The following is a 17,299-nucleotide window of genomic DNA, read 5'->3' as shown; positions in this document are numbered from 1 at the left end:
CCTTTCCCTTGGGAAGTCAATAGGAAATTTACTCAGGCCTTAATGATCAACAAAAAAATGCTCTTGTTTTTGTTGTTGTTGTTAGATTTTATTTATTTTTAGAGAGAGAGTGCATGCAAGCAGGGGCAAGGGGGAGGCAGAGGAAAGAGAGAAACTTAAAAAGACTCTGCACTGATCATAGAGCCCAATGTGGGGCTCAGTCTCACGATCCTGAGGTCATGACCTGAGCTGAAACCAAGAGTCAGTTGCTTAACTGGCTGACCCACCCAGGCGCCCCAAGAAATACTCTTGCCTCAGACTCCTATAAGGTAACGGAGTCAATGATGCAAAAATCGAAACAATAGTTAAAAAACTTGGAAAAGTCTTGCTGCTACCAACCCCATTCCCCTTGCCTCCTACTTATTAAGCAGACAAATATACTTATTTTCTCCCTTTTCCCCACAAAATTCAGCATACTGTGTATACTGTATATTTTTTAACAATGTATCCTACAGTTGCTTTCTGCAGTCCAAATATGGTGCATTTTTACTTTATCAGGTTTTATAATGATTTACAGGATGGTATGAGTATACCTACAGCGCCTAAGTTGACACCATATTTTGGAGCAAGATGTTCCATCATTATTTTTACTTAGTAATCCACACTTAATGTGAATTAGGGCCCTAAAAGCATCAAAATGTGCTTGTAATATCCTCCAAAGAAGAGAGGACAGCACAACTATTGTGCAATGTGGCTCTTGCCCAACTTAACAATAGTTCTTTAGTCACCGTGGCATCTTGGGGATACCTTATTCTCAAGTCATGTACTTAGTCTATAGCAACTTGTATAGCGAAGACATGAACAGAAGATCCTGAAGGTATCTGGTGAGATTTGGTTTCCTTTGTCCTCTGAACTCTTTATCGTTGCTTCTGTTGTTTAATGGCCCTTCAAGAACTGGAGCTGACCTGATGTCATGATCTATGAAAATAGTTTTCGAGGAAGACCCATGCCACAGCAGAGCTTTTTCTCTGAAATGTCTTTAATAATAGTATTTAGGACTCCATATCCCAGTGCATTTACTGTGCATTGATGCCTCCATGATAACCAGCACTAAGGAGTGGAAGCTGAGCACAGGCACTTTGGCCCTTGCATGGGTCAAGGGGTGTGTTGTGCTTCTAAAACAAACTCATTTACACCTATTGTCCCACAGACATCCCCAAACAGTAACCAAGGTTAACTACGAACTAATCCCAAGAAAACTTTGGTTGCGTGGCCTCTGATCAGACTCAGAGCCTGGGATTTTGAAACCATCTGCTCCGGCGTTTCTCATCTGCTGTGTTGTCAGGCATCCAAAAAAAAAAAAAATGACTTCCCTCAAAATATTAACTTCATTAGGCCTGTGTTCCAGTAGGGGCTTTTGGTAGTAGGACTGGACTTTAGCGTTTTGGAAGACGAAGCCCCTTTCCCCTCAGGAATGTTGGATTTGTGGTGAAAGGACAACCCCTGAAGAGATAAGGGGCCTCAGCCTCCTCCCCTTCTTTCCCCTTTCCCGAGAGGCCGAGCCTCTGGAGAATGGTCTATTGACCTCAAATCTTGAGGCATTTTCATAGCATGGTTCTTCCCTCAACCCCTCTACTGCCAGGCATCTGCATATACTCTTGAAATAGAAAGGCTGGGAACTCTTAACTCCAAATCATAAAGCCAGTTGTGATGGAACTTTCCCCAGAGGAGAGCTGCTTTTTATATATTTCGGACACCTCCCCAGGACTCTCACAGTCACTGAGTTTAATCACCTTTCCAACAACATTCACTCACTCTCATGCAGTTTAAGTGATTTATTGATGTCTCTCAGCTATGGTGGCTATGGTTTCAGGGTGTTTCCGCCATCAGTCTTTTAAGCAGCCCTTTTCCCTACCAGAGAAGCCCTGCTACTTCATTCTGTTTGACACTCTGTCCTCCTTAACCAGTATCGTTTTTCTTCAGTTCTTCCACTTTGGCAACATAGATCCTCATGGCATCCATCTTGGACATCCCTCTGTTCTCGTTCCATGCCTCCCACTTGGCCTTGGCTTTCACATCTGTAGCAGGCGGGGAAGGAATGTTGCAATCGCCCTGGGTGGCCTGTTTGTAGAAGCTGTACACTAACAGTTTCTCCTGATCACTCACAGGTCCCTTCAACTGCTTGATAGCAGCGCAAGCCATCTCAAACTCCACTTGGCACATTGGGGGAGCTGAGGCCGGGCGCTGGAAGCTGGAGGATGGAGAGTTAGAAACACTGGAGGCTAGTGATTAGGTCAGGGAAGAAGGGAAAGGGAGTAACGGAGACAGGTTTATGTGTGAGAACATAAGATATTCGTGTGTGTGTGTGTGTGTGTGTGTGCGCGCGCGCTCAGAAGTCAAACCTGCTTATAAAGTACAGATTGCAAACTGGGCCCATTGGATTGGATCTCCCCCACCGTTGCTCTGGCTAGCAAAGTGCATTTTCTGGGGAGGGCAACCAGTAACACTTCAAAGGCGTCTATGATGCCAGAAAATGAAGGATACTGTGCTTCCGTGAGAAGTGCGCGGGGGGTGGGGGGATTGTGCGTCCGTGGGGCAGACCGGCTTCAGGGGAGGAAGCTTCTCAGGTCGGCACATCTCTGCTGGTTGGTTAGTGGGCAGCCAGGGGAGGGCGTTCAGTGCGGGTGAACTGTAAGCGGGGGAACCCTGGGGGGCGTGGCTACTGCATGGGCGCGAACGCGGAGCCTGGTGAGTGGGATCCGCCGGGACTCAGAACTAACTGGGCTGGCCAGGGGCTGGCGAGAGGCGTGGCTGAGCTGCGCTAGCACAGGGAACTGTCGGGACCGGCGTTTGGGGGCGGGGCGGGGCACGCTAGACAGAAGGGAAGTGTGGGTACTTGCCTGTTGGCTGGTTGGAGGCCTCGGGCTGGTAGGGGGCGCTGTGGGCCGGGCTGCTTGGGCGCCGCGAACCTGCTGGTGAGGACTGCGCGTGCGCGCGGAGCGGCGGGAGGACTGAGGCCGGCGGCGCCGAGCCTGAGCGGAGATGGTGGGCGGGGACTGAGGCGCGGCCCATTGTCCCGCCCCCGCCGAGCCACCCATTGTGCCGTGGCGCCTGCGCCGCACTCGGGGCGTCGCGGGGGAGGGGCGGCCCGCGCGGCCGCCAGCGTCGCCGCCATGGACCTAGGTGGGTGTCTGTTCTCGGCCCTCGTGGTCTGCGTCCCGAAACCGGCGACCCGGGCAGTGCTGAGCGCCCCGGGCTGAGGGAGACTTCGGGGTCGGGAGGGCTTGGGAGGCTGGGGGTGCCCTCGGGGCCCGGGGTCCGGAGGCGCGGCTCTCGCCCCGGCCCCGCCGCTCCTAGGCCCGCATCTTTGCCCGCTCGGGGCGCCTTTCCACGTGAAGGGCCAAGCGGATGTGAAGTTAGATTTCCTCAAAGTGGACAGGGTTCGTGCACGTGTTTTGGAAAATGCCGGGCTCGGAAGACGCCCCCCGGGAAACCCGGCTACCCCGACGGTTTAATTTATTGAACGGCTACTGAGTTCTTAAGCAAAGCGTCTTACGCTCATGAGGTCCTCCTCGATAAAACGGGGATGATGATAACATATCCACCACAGAGTTTTGGGGCGTTTTGATGGAGAGCACGTGTATACAGTGTCGGGTACGGTGCCTCGCGCCCGGCTAGCTCCTCCGAGCTGCACTTGTGGCGAGCGCTGCAGCAGTCGAGGTGGCACTTGCGAACCTATGGGCGCTTTGATTCTGAGTCCTCACTGGCAGGGTCTGGCAGAAGGGAGGGGGGAGCTAAGTATAAATCGGTGGCTCCTTGTCCATCCTCCCACCCAGATGAGACAGGAGGCTGTTCTGAGAGAGCTGAGGTGTGGCACCCCACGATGTGCCAGGAAAAGGCTGTGGAGAAATGGTGTAGTCCTGTCAACCAGCCAGGTCTTGAGTGGTGGAACACTAGAGCTGGAAGAGTTTGGAGCCCTGCAGCTGTTTCCCACCACACTGTAGTTGGGACGTCCTCAGCGGATTGTTCTGAATCTGTGTTCCCGTCTCTAAAACAAGGGTGGTTCTCAAAAGGTTGATTAAGAGATCTTGCACAGTGCCTGGCACCGNACTGCAGCTGTTTCCCACCACACTGTAGTTGGGACGTCCTCAGCGGATTGTTCTGAATCTCAGTGTTCCCGTCTCTAAAACAAGGGTGGTTCTCAAAAGGTTGATTAAGAGATCTTGCACAGTGCCTGGCACCGAGTAAGCACTTAATAAACATACAGAGTGGGCACTTAGAAGCCCCAGTTAACCAGTAGTGATAAAAACACTTGGGATTTGCCCAGCTATTAACCAATAGGTCCTGGGACTTAGTCCTCAGGTAGCACAATGAACATAATGTCTCTGGAATATAGGTATTAGGGGACAAACATCTCAGCTGACCGTGCAATGAATTTAAATTTACAGTCATAAGGGGACATATTTTGGGAGCCTAGGAGAGCAGCCTGAGCCAAAGGGGGGGGGGCAGAATCCCCAGTGAGACCTCTCAGCAACCTAATCCTCCTGGGAGTCAAGGTGGATTGCCTTCAGCAGATGGTTGCACAGGACTGCTGATCCTTTGGCCTTTTGCTGCTCCCTTAAAAAGTCCAAGGGCAGGATGGTTTTTAGTCTCCTGAATCAAGATTCTCTTGCTGGCTTCTGGCCTGTGAAAATGGGAAAGGTGTGTTCTTGGGGGCATGAGGGAATGAGGAAGGGGTGGCATCTCCAGGCCCTGGGAAAGAGGGGAGAAATCGGGACTACTGAATAGTGAGTAGCGTTTGTACTCTGATTTTGTTTCTGGGCCAGAAGCAGCTAACCTGAGGAAGACCTATGTCCTTCCCTGTTACTGAGCTAGGGAAGGCAAAGAATAGTGACAGGTTCTGGTCCTGCCAACAGTGGAAAGATTTGCAGGGAATCAACACTTACCAGGCTCTTTGTAGCCAGAGGCTTACTGTAGCTGTATCTTAGTAACACTCAGCAGCTCTGGGAGATGGAATTGGGAGCTAAGAACACTGAACAACTAGCTCTGTGCTGAGGGCTTGACTAGTATATATCATTGGATCCTCCCAGTCTAATACGAAGTCTGTATTTTCCCCACGTACGCAGAAGGGAAGCTCAGAGAAGCTTTAGCTTCTTCTAGATGGTTGAGTTAGGATTTAAAGCTATGTCTAAATTAAATATCCCCAAATGCCTTCCTTGATAAGTCTGTTGATTCACGGCTCACTGGAGAAAGGACTTTTCTTTCCCAGTCTACTGAAGTATCTTTTTGTGTTTGCCTCTTGGTTTCTACCAGAGAACCAGAGCCTTTGGTAGCTTGTTCTGTTTGACAGAATGAGCTGTGGGGTAAACTGTTTCCCTGAAAGGCAGAACACTTGAAATTTGTTCACAAGACAAGGCTGTAAGAGAAGAGAGGGAAGGCAGGGCTTGTCTCGTTGCCTCTGTGCTCACAGCCCGGGCCTCTGCCCCTCTTACTTAGAAGCTCAACTGTCATGTTCCACAATTCGCACTTGCTGGCCCCTGTAGCTTGGCACTGCCGTGCTCTCTGTGTCAGCCCTTCGTCCTCACATCCTCTGCTGGCCCATCGTTTACTGGAGGGCCTAGCCCTTTCTTTTACACATGCTTTTCCTGCAGGATCTCATTCATTTCGTTCATTCCATTGATCCCCTCTGGGCAGACCCCTCCCTGCCTGAGCCACGTTTCCATTGCTGGAGGACGTCTCTACCTTAATGTTCTACCTCAGACTCCAGATAACCAAAACTGAACAGTGTCCCCTCCAAAGCTATTCTGATTCTCTGCTCCTCCAGTGATGCCCGTTGTCTTCCCAATCCAGGCTAGAGTTTGGGAGGCCTCCTTTATTCCTTAGGTAAGTCCTTTTGATTCCAGCTCTACAGCAGCTCTTAGAACCAGCTCTCCTTCCCCGTTAGAACCTTATCCTCTCTAACCCTGATGATAACAGCCAGCCTACTAACTGATGGCTCTCCGTCTAACATCTACTGATTATTTGAAAGATTTGTCACCACACTCTTTCTTGTGTGGCTTCTCTCTGTGCAGGACCCGTGAATATCTGTGAGGAGATGACTATTCTGCATGGGGGCTTTTTGCTCGCCGAGCAGCTGTTCCACCCCAAGGCGCTGACAGAATTGACAAAGTCTGACTGGGAACGCGTTGGGCAGCCCATTGTGGAGGCCCTGAGGGAGATCTCCTCCGCCACAGCACGCTCCCAGCCCTTTGCCTGGAAGAAGAAAGCTCTGATCATCATCTGGGCCAAGGTTCTTCAGCCCTACCCTGTCACCCCGTCAGACGCTGACACTCGGTGGCAGGAAGATGTGTTCTTCTCAGTAGGCAACATGATCCCTACCATCAATCACACGGTCCTTTTTGAGCTGCTCAAGTCGCTGGAAGCTTCTGGACTCTTTATCCAGCTCCTGATGGCCCTGCCCACCACTATCTGCCGTGCAGAGCTGGAACGCTTTTTGGAGCACATGTCTATTGACACTTCTTCAAAGGATGTGGCCTTTTTCCTCAGTGTCTGGTGGGAAATGATGAAGCACAAAGGCAATCAGCAGGACCCCCTGCTCTCCCAGTTTAGAACAATGGCCCATAAGTACTTGTCCTCTTCAGATGAGTTCTCCCATCCTCCGAAGAGGTTTAAGTCAGACCCAGATGTGTGTCCCACTATGCCCCTGTTGGCCATGCTGCTCACTGGGCTGAAGCAAATCCAAAATCGAATCCTGTGCCCAGGGATGAAGTGCTGTGCATTGGCCAACTTGGCAGACATGCTGACCGTGTTTGCGCTGATGGAGGATGACCCCCAGGAAGTGTCCGCAACCGTGTATCTGGACAAACTGGCCACGGTGATCTCCGTGTGGAATTCGGACACCCAGAACCCGTACCACCAACAGGCGCTGGTGGAGAAGGTAAAGGAGGCGGAACGGGACATCAGCCTGACCTCCCTGGCCAAGCTTCCGAGCGAGACGATTTTCATCGGGTTTGAGTTCATGTGCAGCCTGCTGCGGGAGTGGGGGGAGGAGCTGCAGGCCATGCTCAACAGCAGCCAGGGGACAAATTATGACAGCTACCGGCTGTGCGACAGCCTGACCTCCTTCAGCCAGAACCTGAAGCTCTACCTGGATTCTACCAGCTTGTCCAAGGAGGAGAGGCAGGTAGTCTCAGAGCTGGCAGAGTGTGTTGGGGACTTCCTGAGGAAAACCACCAGGGTGCTGAAGAACAAGGGCTTTGAGAAGGACATCACTGCCTCCATTGCCATGGCCATTATTGAGCAGAAGATGGACCGACATATGGAAATGTGCTACATTTTTGCTTCTGAGAGGAAGTGGGCCTTCTCGGAGGAGTGGCTAGCCTGTCTGGGGAACAACCGGGACCTCTTCCGAGAGCCAGACTTGGTGTTAAAGCTGCTGGTAACTGTGATGGAAGTTACCATGACAGACAGAGCCATCCCTGAATCTCAGATCAAACAAGTGATCGGCTTGATTCTAGAATGTTATGCAGACCTCTCGCTGCCAGATAAAAACAAAGTCCTCTCGGGCACCCTGCTCTCCTGGGGGCGGAAGGGTCTCTCTGAGAAGTTGTTGGCTTACTTGGATGGGTTTCAGGAGGACCTCAATACAACTTTTAACCAGCTTGCACAGAGTGCCTCTGAACAGGGCTTAGCTAACGCTGTAGCCTCTGTGGCCCACCTGGTAATATTGCACCCGGAGATGACAGTGAAGAAAATGTGCAGCATGGCTGTGGTCAATCTTGGCACCCACAAGTTCCTGGCTCAGATTCTCACTGCCTTCCCTGCCCTTAGGTTCATGGAAGAGCAGGGTCCAAATCCATCCACTACTTTTGTGATGTCATGCCTCAGAGAAACCGTCTGGACAAAGTTCTCCACACCCAAAGAAGAAAAGCAATTTTTGGAGCTCCTGGGCTGCCTAATGAATCCTGTAAAGCCCCAGGGTATCCCGGTCGCTGCTCTTCTTGAGCCAGATGAGGTGCTGAAGGAGTTCGTCCTGCCTTTCTTGATGCTGGATGTCCAAGAGGTGGACCTCAGCTTGAAGATCTTCATCCAGACTCTGGAAGCAAATGCGTGTTTAGAGGAATACTGGCTCCAGACGTGTTCTCCGTTCCCCCTCATCTTCAGCCTGTGCCAGCTGCTGGATGGCTTCAGCAAATACTGGCAGCTCCCCAAGGAGAGACGGTGCCTCTCTTTGGATGGGAAGGATCTGGTGATCCATATCCTGGAGATCCTCTGTGAGATTATATTGGCGAATGCTGAGACCTTCTCCCCGGACACCTGGATCAAGTCCCTGTCTTGGCTCCACCGGAAGTTGGAGCAGCTCGACTGGACGGTGCGCCTGAGAATGAAGACCCTCTTTGAGGGCCACTTCAAGTGTGAGGTGCCGGCCACACTTTTTGAGATCTGTAAGCTTTCTGAGGACGAGTGGACCTCCCAGGCCCACCCTGGGTATGGCCCAGGCACAGGGCTGCTTGCCTGGATGGAGTGCTGCTACATCTCCAGCAGCATCTCCGAGCAGATGCTGTCCCTCTTGGTGGTAGATGTGGGCAACCCTGAAGAGGTGAGACTGTTCAGCAAGGGCTTTCTGGTGGTCCTGGTACAAGTCATGCCTTGGTGCAGCCCCCAAGAGTGGCAGTACCTGTACCAGTTGACCAGGAGACTGCTGGAGAAACAACTCCTGCACGTCCCTTATAGCCTGGAATATATTCAGTTTGTTCCTCTGCTCAACCTGAAGCCCTTTGCCCAGGAGCTCCAACTCTCCGTACTCTTCCTGAGAACTTTCCAGTTTCTCTGCAGTCAGAGTTGTCATAATTGGCTTCCTATGGAAGGCTGGAGCCATGTAGTCAAACTTCTGTGTAGCAGTCTGACCAGTCTCCTGGACTCGGTTAGGTTGATACAGTCAGTTGGCCCTTGGGCTCAAGAACAGGACCTGACCCAGGAGACCCTGTTTTTCTATACCCAGGTGTTCTGTCATGTTCTGCACATCATGGCCATGCTCCACCAAGAGGTGTGTGAACCGCTGTATGTTTTGGCCTTGGAAATCCTCACCTGCTACGAAACGCTGAGCAAGGCCAACCCTTCTGGTAGCTCCTTGCTCCAGAAGGTAAACGAGCAGCGCTTCTTAAAGTCCATCGCTGAGAACATAAGCCCTGAGGAACGGCGCCAAACCCTGCTGCAGAAGATCAGCAACTTCTGACCTCTGTACGTCAGAGAGCAGCGGGCCCCGACTTGGGGTCTGTGGGGGCTCGAGCTGAGAAACACAAGCTTTTCGGTTATGTGACGTTGTACACAGGCTAAAAGAATATATGGCAATAACTGTAAAGAAAGTAGTTTCTTAGGTGTTTGTAACACACAAATTATAAAATTCTCGTTTGAGTTTCATCGTGTCTCTTTGAGTCTTTCTCGCCAGTAGTCTAGGCTTAGATATGCTCTGCGTTTGGGCTCAGCTAAGAGATCAAGGCAGGCTGGGAGGAACTTGTTCGTAACTGGACTTATCCACCCTAGAATTTGGCAAAGAAGTCCAAAGGTGGAACCACCCAAGTGGAAAAATTACAAGGTATATGTTCTTTTGCACTGAAACCCTCTTTAAGAGTCATTTCGTGGTGTCTTGGAAAGGGCAGCAAGAAAAAAACACTCTTCTGCCACCAACTGGCCATGTGATTTGTGAACCCAAAAGCCCTGCCCCACTGCTAAAGGAGAACATTGGACCAAGAAAATTAAATGTCAGGGAGTAGACTAATAACCCCAAGAAAATGGGTGTGTACTGAGTGGAGGACTTCTGCCATACAGTCTTAACTCCATTTAGTGGATCCAGGAGGGGCGGGTGTAAAACAGTCCGGTAAACACCAGAGATGCGTTTAAAGGATTCGTATAATTATCTTGTCCCTGGGGTAGGCTGCCACGGTTTTCAAGAGTGAGTGGGAACAGGCAGTGGTGTACACAGAAGCGTAAAAATGTGACCTTGACGTGTCCAGTGTATGTCACAAAACTGGGAGAACTGGTTGGGGAGGCGTTTAATTTGAGAGGAAAGGATATGCCCCGTCACCTTCATATGCTTACCCTCATTCAAAATAAGGCATCATTCTGGTTCCCTCCCGCCTCCTAAGTGGGATTCACGTAGGAAGAGAAGACCATGCCAAGAGTCGCCTGACCACTGGGCTTGAACTTTAGGACCCGACGATGTACTCTCGGAACCCCAGAAGCATGTTAGAGTAAGGTATGAGCTAGGCCCTCCTGCATGCTGAAGGCACGCCCACACCCCTCTGCACCCCACCTCTGCCGGTGGCGTGGTGGATGTGAACACAGACCAGAAACAACAGCACACAGCAGGGAGTCCGGTCAGGTCACAGGATGGGTCTGAAAAGAAGTCGGTATTGATGTATTTCACAAATGAGAAGAAGCTGGGAAATATTAGTGCAATTTAATCACCACAGGGGTGATTTATAAAGCTATACTGACAGTAAACAAAAACGGTAAAAAAAAAATTACAGCATTTGACATTTTTAAATGGCACCCATTAAAGACTGAAACAATTTGAGACACTGTTACATATTCAGGACTAAAAGTTCATGGACAACAATGAATTAAACGGCACTTTAAAACTTCTAGATTTTTACTACCGTTTGAAGAAAAAACTTCATGGTAGCAGTTTCTAAAACCCACCCCCGTGGGTAAGGAACAGTTCATGTTGGCACCAGAAGATCCTATTTGCAAGTGGCAGGTAAGTCAGTCCACAGGACGTATTTTGGCCGGGGCTATCTTGCATTCTCGCCCTCCGGCCTTCTGCGGCAAAGTGGCGGTACGCTCCTGTGGGAACAGGCTTTGGAACACGAGCTCTGGCTTATCAGGAGGCGGCCTGGATGAGACCGCTTACGTCCGGAATACAGAAGCCTGTTTCAATGTCCTATGAAAAGGACAATGTCAAAGAGTGGGGTTATCCAGAAAAGAGCTTGACAGGCACCACGTCACTTTACCCCTGCGGTTTTTAACAGCATCCTGTGCGTGTGGACATGGTGAAAGCTGGGTTTGAGGGGACATGCTAAGAAAGAAATAGTGTTTGTGACTTTACAACAAGGTCACGGTTTGACATTGGTCTTCCCAAGTCGGCCTGCAATGGCGCTGACCTCTTGGTCTCCACTCCCCACCCCCCCCCCCTACCCCCCGGCTCCAGTGCCTCGGGTTCCCTTCCCTGCCTCTTACCCCCCTGCCAGGAAGACTTCTGAATGGAAGTCAGTGGACATGGGAATTCAGTGTTGGCACGTGGATGACAGGCCGAGGCATAGGACCAATGGGTTATCTAGTAAAAAAAAAAAAACTACCTACCCACAATGCTTTTCCCAGGCCAACAGCACAAGAACTTATGTCAAGAACCAAGTTCATCACTTGCTGCTGCTGGCCCAGTAAGCATAGATACTGCCCTGAGTGGTCGGAAAGGTGGGTAGCCGCCAAACTGTGGGCAGGGCCAGGGGGGTGCCCAGAACTTGTCACCCTAGTCCACCTGTCTCCACAGCCCCATGCTTCTACCTCCCAGAACCCTCGAGGTAAGACCCAAGGAAGGATCCTCGGGCTTGCGTTAAAACCACCTTGCTGCCAGTGGAGGTCTGACAGGATCCAATCGCTGTTACTTAGAAAAAAGTGCTTTTGCAAAAGGGGCAGGTTAGAAGAGGGAGGCCATGTGAATATTCTTTAGAAAAACTCAAACCCATCTGCTTATCAAGACCCAAAAGGCTGAGGCCACCCAGGGCACGATTTGGTCCGTGGGAGCACTGAGTGGAAGAGGCAGCTCATGTGAGGAGGCACCCTCACTGCCCGGCTCCCGGGAGCACTTAGCCATCCTTTTTGGCCAGGGGGCTGTCAAACAGCCGGGATGCCTTCTTGCACAGCAGAGAGAACCAGTAGATCTGCGGAGCGATGAGGAAGGCATTGGCCACATTGCAGTAGAAAGGGATACTGAATGGCACTTGGAGTAGGCTCAGTCCCTGCTGTTGGCCGTAGGACCAGTACATGAAAGGGAAAAGAAGGATCCGACAGGAAAGAAAGGTGGTCAGCGTGAGGATTCCGTTCACTTTGTACAGAAGGGTGTGCTGCTGCTTCAGCTGCGGGAGAAAGGGGAGGAGAATGCAGTTAGCACGAGGCCGTGCCTTCCAGCAACGACCAGCCCGAGTCCCCCGGCAATAAAGCCAAGCGTCCAGTCTTCTGACACTTGTGGCAAAGCTGACGGAGTGCTGCTCTGTTTCTATGTGCACACAGGCTCGTCATTTTTCCAACAGTGATAACTGAATTTGGCCTAAGCCACCCAGCCAGCAGGCACACAGGAACAGTGGATTTAACAACAACAACAGCAACAACAAAACAACAACAACAAAAAACGCCTGGGTGGCGCAGTCGTTAAGCGTCTGCCTTCAGCTCAGGGCGTGATCCCGGCGTAATGGGATCGAGCCCCACATCAGGCTCCTCCACTATGAGCCTGCTTCTTCNGCAACAACAAAACAACAACAACAAAAAACGCTAAAACAAAAATCTGCGACCAGGAAAAAATACCTAGGAAACTGTATCAAATTTGAATCAAAGGTATAATTTCATCCCCAAGGCTCAGAAGACCAACTGAACTTTACATCTGTTAAAGGGTCTCCTGTCCCACCATTCCTAGCACTAAGGGATTTCCGCACACCCCCCAGCCCGCCAGGGGAGAGCAGGGCCNCCAAAACAAACGCTAAAACAAAAATCTGCGACCAGGAAAAAATACCTAGGAAACTGTATCAAATTTGAATCAAAGGTATAATTTCATCCCCAAGGCTCAGAAGACCAACTGAACTTTACATCTGTTAAAGGGTCTCCTGTCCCACCATTCCTAGCACTAAGGGATTTCCGCACACCCCCCAGCCCGCCAGGGGAGAGCAGGGCCGGCTTCCTCCCACAACCACGGCCAAGTCATCCGCACGTGCCTGAATCAGAACTCGGCCCAGCGACACGAACGGAGTGCTCAGTTCTGCCATGAAGATGCAGCCAACGAAGAAGTCCCCAAGGTCCCCCCGGAGCCTCTGCGGGGAAAACGGGAGAAGAAGAGAAATAAGAACTAGAAGTTAAGGAACCACTGGACGGAAAAGTCTAACAAGGGCTATTAGAAAGGGTAACCATGAGAGACCATGAGCGAGTATAGGCCTGATTAATACTCTGCTGCTTCCATAGCGAGAGAACTTGGAGGGTCAAATCCCCAGGCTCCAGAGGCAACTTCAGAGGTCAGCTGATTGCATCACATACCAAGCTTTTTCTGAATTTCAGTGTCAGCCGGAAGGAACCCTGTAGCCTACTTTTGGGTATCTAACTTAGTCAGGCCAAGGGCACTTGGCCAAAAAATATGTGCCAGGCCCTGTGCTAGGTGTCAGGGTCTCAAAGCAATCCGGAGAAACTTCTTTAAGAATGTAATGTACTCCCCACCACTCTTTTTATCTTGTCAAAAAAACAGGATAGCATCAAACAGCAGCTCTGCCACTTACTACCACTGAGTACAATAAACAAACTCTCAGAGCCCCCAGTTCCTTCACCTCTGGTACAGGGCGAATAACATCTAGCTGCCATTTCCAATAACTTCTAATTATTAGTAGAAAGCAATCAGCTTGGCAGTCCGGAAGCTGTCACCTGGTAGGCACTCAGGAATGACTAATTTCCTTTCTGCAGTCCCGCCTCTCTTCCTTGTTGGGGAGGGGGGGGAGTGGCGGGGAAATGGACCCGAGGAGAAATTATAAGGCTATCTGCTTTGAGAGCAAGTTTCTGTGACATCAACACAGCACACAGAGTTCTCTCTGACACCGTCAGAGCAAATCACCAGTTGACTGAGCTACTCTCAGTTTCTTAAAACAATTTTTATGTTGTTTTGTATTGTACTGTATACTGTTTTTATATTGTAAAACTAAAGACAGAGCCGAGGGAATCAGAGGGCTGGGGGATTGCGTGAAGGGCACTGTTGGTAAGGAGGACCGGCAACACTGCAGGGTGCATTTCTTCCGACGGGGTCTGCCGGGGAGATTTTACTGTGGAGGTAGCTGGCACAGGACAGTGGGTACGGGAGGAAGGGGAAAGGAAAGAGGGACAATCCAGACTTGTAAGTAATGGTAAAGATACCCAGTTTAACAGGAGGAAACGAAGGACCGAGTTGGCTAGCGGCTGTTCTGGAAGGCCATACCTGGGCAACTGGCACAAGGACAAACAGGATGACCGCGTGGTGTGCGATCATGAGGCGGTTTTTACTTAGGAAGTTTCGAAAAGTAGTGAGGGAGTGTCTGTGGTTCTGGTCTCTGGTTCGGTACCACTCACAGAGGTACATGGCATAGGAGTCATAGATCATGTATGGAATCAAGAACCAGACATACTGTCGGGCAAGCCAGTGCCTAAAAGAAAACATATGAACAGTCCGTGAGATGATGATGGGTATCAACTACGAAGGCTCAGAGCCAACCTCTTCTCGAACACATCCCCTTCAGCTTTGTGCCTCACCAGCTATGTTGACTCCAAACACTTTAAAAGGAAGATGCTGACAGCAATAAATAAGGCGAGTGAAGATTTTTCTCTCAATTACAGGGCCAATTAGTAAGTGTCAACGGCGGAGGCTGGGACTCCCTCAGCGCCATGAGTTTTAGTAACCAGCTGTCACCATTTCCCTGACTTAGCTACTCCTTTCTAATGGATCTTCTGGCGTTTTGTAATATAAGCTAACTTTGATACAGATATCTCTACAAATGATTCATTAGCCCCACCAAGAAACTTGTTTGAAGGTGTCCCAAATGCCCAATCCAATATTTCCAGTTTAACTCCACTTAGTTGCTCAACAGTTGGGAGTTTCCTCGAGTATCTGCTTGCAACCCCACTTTAGGGAGTTTCTGGGAAACTACCCTGACCATTTTTCTTTACAATTCTATGGCTGATCCCAATTCCACTCATTAAGAAAAATACATCTGGGGGCGCCTGGGTGGCACAGCGGTTAAGCGTCTGCCTTCAGCTCAGGGCGTAATCCCGGCGTTATGGGATCGAGCCCCACATCAGGCTCTTCCGCTATGAGCCTGCTTCTTCCTCTCTCACTCCCCCTACTTATGTTCCCTCTCTCGCTGGCTGTCTCTATCTCTGTCGAATAAATAAATAAAAATCTTTAAAAAAAAAAATACATCTGGAAAGGAGCCTGGAGCTCAAGGACTACCCGACAGCAGTCAGATACCAGAAGAGAAGCTGGGACAAAAGACGATGTTCATTTACTTGCCCAAAGGGGTTGAATCCATATTTGCTGAGTCTAAATGACTGTTTATCACGGTCCCAGAGCAGATTAGAAGGAAAGTCTCTAGTTTCGACAATTTTGTTCCCAAATGAGAAATGATCACACTACAGAAAATGTGGGGAAAAAATCAAAATAGAAATCATATACTCTGCTGAGGGTTAGCTTCACTCAATCAGCACATTTTCACTGAGAACCCATGTGTCAGAAGACACAGTTTAGTGTCACGGTTCTCAAGCTACCCGAACCCAGAATCACCCGCAATGCTTGTTGAGGACTCCACTCCCGGAGGCCTCAGGAGCTCAGCTCTGTATTTTTAACTTTGTCTCGGGTGATTTCCTAAGAAGCCAGTCCATTGAACTACAACACTGGGAATACACTCTAGAGAGGGCGCCGTTCAAATTCTGTTCCTGAATCAGTCCGCACTTATCAGGGCATGACTAAATTAAGAAGCAACAAAACAGGCAAACAAGTAAGTAATGGCAAATAGACTAGATGTGTATGCGAATTCATTAGCGAGGTTCCATTTTGGCAAAAAGGTGCGATATTTATTCCACTGCCCATCTATGGTCTCCAGTTGCTTTCTTGAAGCAATTCCAAATAAAATAACTATGAAGAACTACTAAAAGCTTGGCTGCCCTGGAGTGGAGCCTAGGACTGTAATATCTTGCACATAGTACCAATTCAATGAGATCTGAAATTGTGGCTGACAGGGAGAATTCTCTGAAGATTAACAAGATATCTGGATTATAATCTTAACAACGACCAGCCTGGGACTTAACTTTCTTTGTAGTAGCAGGACAATAATTCTTGTTTGACTTCCCTGACAAAGTTCTTATGCGGATTAAAAAACTAGAAGTGTCAAAGTCCTTTTAAATGTAAAAAGTACTACCCAAATATACATGCTTAAACTGATCAAATTGCCTAGGGCTAGGACACTTAGCCCTTTTGGGGATCTGGACTCCTTTAAGAATCTCCTGAAATCTTTGGTCCCACACCACATTATGCATATAATTTGGGGGGATTTATAGATATGTATTCCGTATGAAGGCATAAAATGAAAGGATATATAATAGGGGCGCCTGGGTGGCTCAGTCGATTAAGCGTCTACCTTTGGCTCAGGTCATGATCTCAGGGTCCTGGGATCCAGCCAGGCATCGGCATCAGGCTCCCTGCTCAGCGGGGAGTCTGTTTCTCCCTCTGCACCCCCCGCCCCCCCACACTTGAGCGCAGTCACACGTGCTCTCTCTCAAATAAAATCTTTAAAAAAAGGCATACGATAGAAAAATATTTGAATGTACAGTATATGAGCCCCAAAAGGTTTAAAAAAAAAAAAAAGATGATCTAGGTGCCTTTAGAACATCCTATGCATACATGCAGAGGTGGAGAGCACAGAAATGTCTATGTCCATTCTGTGACCAGAGAACCTAAGGCATAAGGATACACGAAACGAGGAACCTGAAAACAGACTTGGGTGTGCTACCATGATCCTGCCACTAAAAACACAGCGCTGCTGAGGGGAAACACAACAGCGGGCTACAGAACTGACAGTTAACGGTGTGTAAATACCTTCTGAAATGTATAGTTGCCTGCTGCTTGCCCTCAAATCAGCTCAAAAAAATCCTGCGAAGTCACATTTGTCACTTTAATCTTAGCAAAGGAGGCTGGTGTCAAATTTGATATGACAAACTGGGGGCAGTGAGGGACCTTGTTACACAATCAGAAAATGCTCAATGAAAATAAAAAACTGAACGCAGCCAAGCAAATGTATTAGCCTTTGGTATATGCAGTCAAGGTCACTTGACCTATCTTCTCTCAGCATCTATAATTCATTGCTGATAGCTGGGTTTTGTCTAAAAAGAGGCATAGGAAGGGGGTGCCTGGGTGGCACAGCGGTTAAGCGTCTGCCTTCGGCTCAGGGCGTGATCCCGGCGTTATGGGATCGAGCCCCACATCAGGCTCCTCCACTAGGAGCCTGCTTCTTCCTCTCCCACTCCCCCTGCTTGTGTTCCCTCTCTC

The 17,299-nt window shown here is 49.6% G+C and overlaps 3 protein-coding genes across 7 annotated transcripts in view; 1 reads left to right on the top strand and 2 right to left on the bottom strand.

Moving 5' to 3' along the window:
• Positions 1-1,579: 1,579 nt before the first annotated feature.
• LOC117795426 (atherin-like) lies at positions 1,580-3,157 on the bottom strand. Its single transcript, XM_034640124.1, has 2 exons — positions 2,880-3,157; positions 1,580-2,230 (listed from the first exon to the last, which is right to left on the bottom strand). Exons 1-2 carry the CDS (start codon positions 3,152-3,154, stop codon positions 1,939-1,941), a joined length of 567 nt encoding a protein of 188 aa, XP_034496015.1. The 5' UTR covers positions 3,155-3,157; the 3' UTR covers positions 1,580-1,938.
• Positions 3,035-9,399, top strand: GEMIN4 (gem nuclear organelle associated protein 4). 2 transcript variants are annotated; one of them, XM_002918045.4, is made up of 2 exons: positions 3,035-3,162; positions 6,051-9,399. In XM_002918045.4, the coding sequence occupies exons 1-2, from the start codon at positions 3,153-3,155 to the stop codon at positions 9,212-9,214; spliced, it is 3,174 nt and encodes a 1,057-aa protein (XP_002918091.1). In that variant the 5' UTR covers positions 3,035-3,152; the 3' UTR covers positions 9,215-9,399. The 2 variants fall into 2 exon arrangements, with proteins under 2 accessions (XP_002918091.1, XP_034496011.1); XM_034640120.1 differs by lacking the exon at positions 3,035-3,162 and adding an exon at positions 5,247-5,862.
• A 968-nt stretch (positions 9,400-10,367) lies between these two features.
• Positions 10,368-17,299, bottom strand: part of TLCD3A (TLC domain containing 3A) — a 34,049-nt gene continuing 27,117 nt past the window's right edge. For 2 of the 4 annotated variants that reach the window (XM_011223429.3, XM_019798374.2), the window contains 3 exons: positions 14,201-14,405; positions 12,963-13,058; positions 10,370-12,113 (listed from right to left, as the gene is read on the bottom strand). In XM_011223429.3, coding sequence (XP_011221731.1) covers positions 11,844-12,113; positions 12,963-13,058; positions 14,201-14,405 — 571 coding nt within the window. In that variant the 3' untranslated portion in view covers positions 10,370-11,843. Of the gene's footprint in view, positions 12,114-12,962; positions 13,059-14,200; positions 14,406-17,299 lie in introns of all 4 variants that reach the window. The other 2 variants (XM_034640123.1, XM_019798376.2) reach the window with 2 other exon arrangements.

Source organism: Ailuropoda melanoleuca, chromosome 13 (assembly GCF_002007445.2).
Source record: "Ailuropoda melanoleuca isolate Jingjing chromosome 13, ASM200744v2, whole genome shotgun sequence".
In the NCBI taxonomy this organism is placed as follows: domain Eukaryota; kingdom Metazoa; phylum Chordata; class Mammalia; order Carnivora; family Ursidae; genus Ailuropoda; species Ailuropoda melanoleuca.
The sequence above is the reverse complement of the archived record's forward strand: the minus strand, read 5'-3'. Positions and strand labels throughout refer to the sequence as shown.

Excerpts from the sequence above, each read along its gene's own strand:
- LOC117795426 (XM_034640124.1), bottom strand. The coding sequence starts at position 3,154 with ATGGCGGCGACGCTGGCGGCCGCGCGGGCCGCCCCTCCCCCGCGACGC. Across the intron at positions 2,231-2,879 it reads GGCCTCCAACCAGCCAACAG|CTTCCAGCGCCCGGCCTCAG; the intron begins GCAAGTACCCAC and ends TCCATCCTCCAG.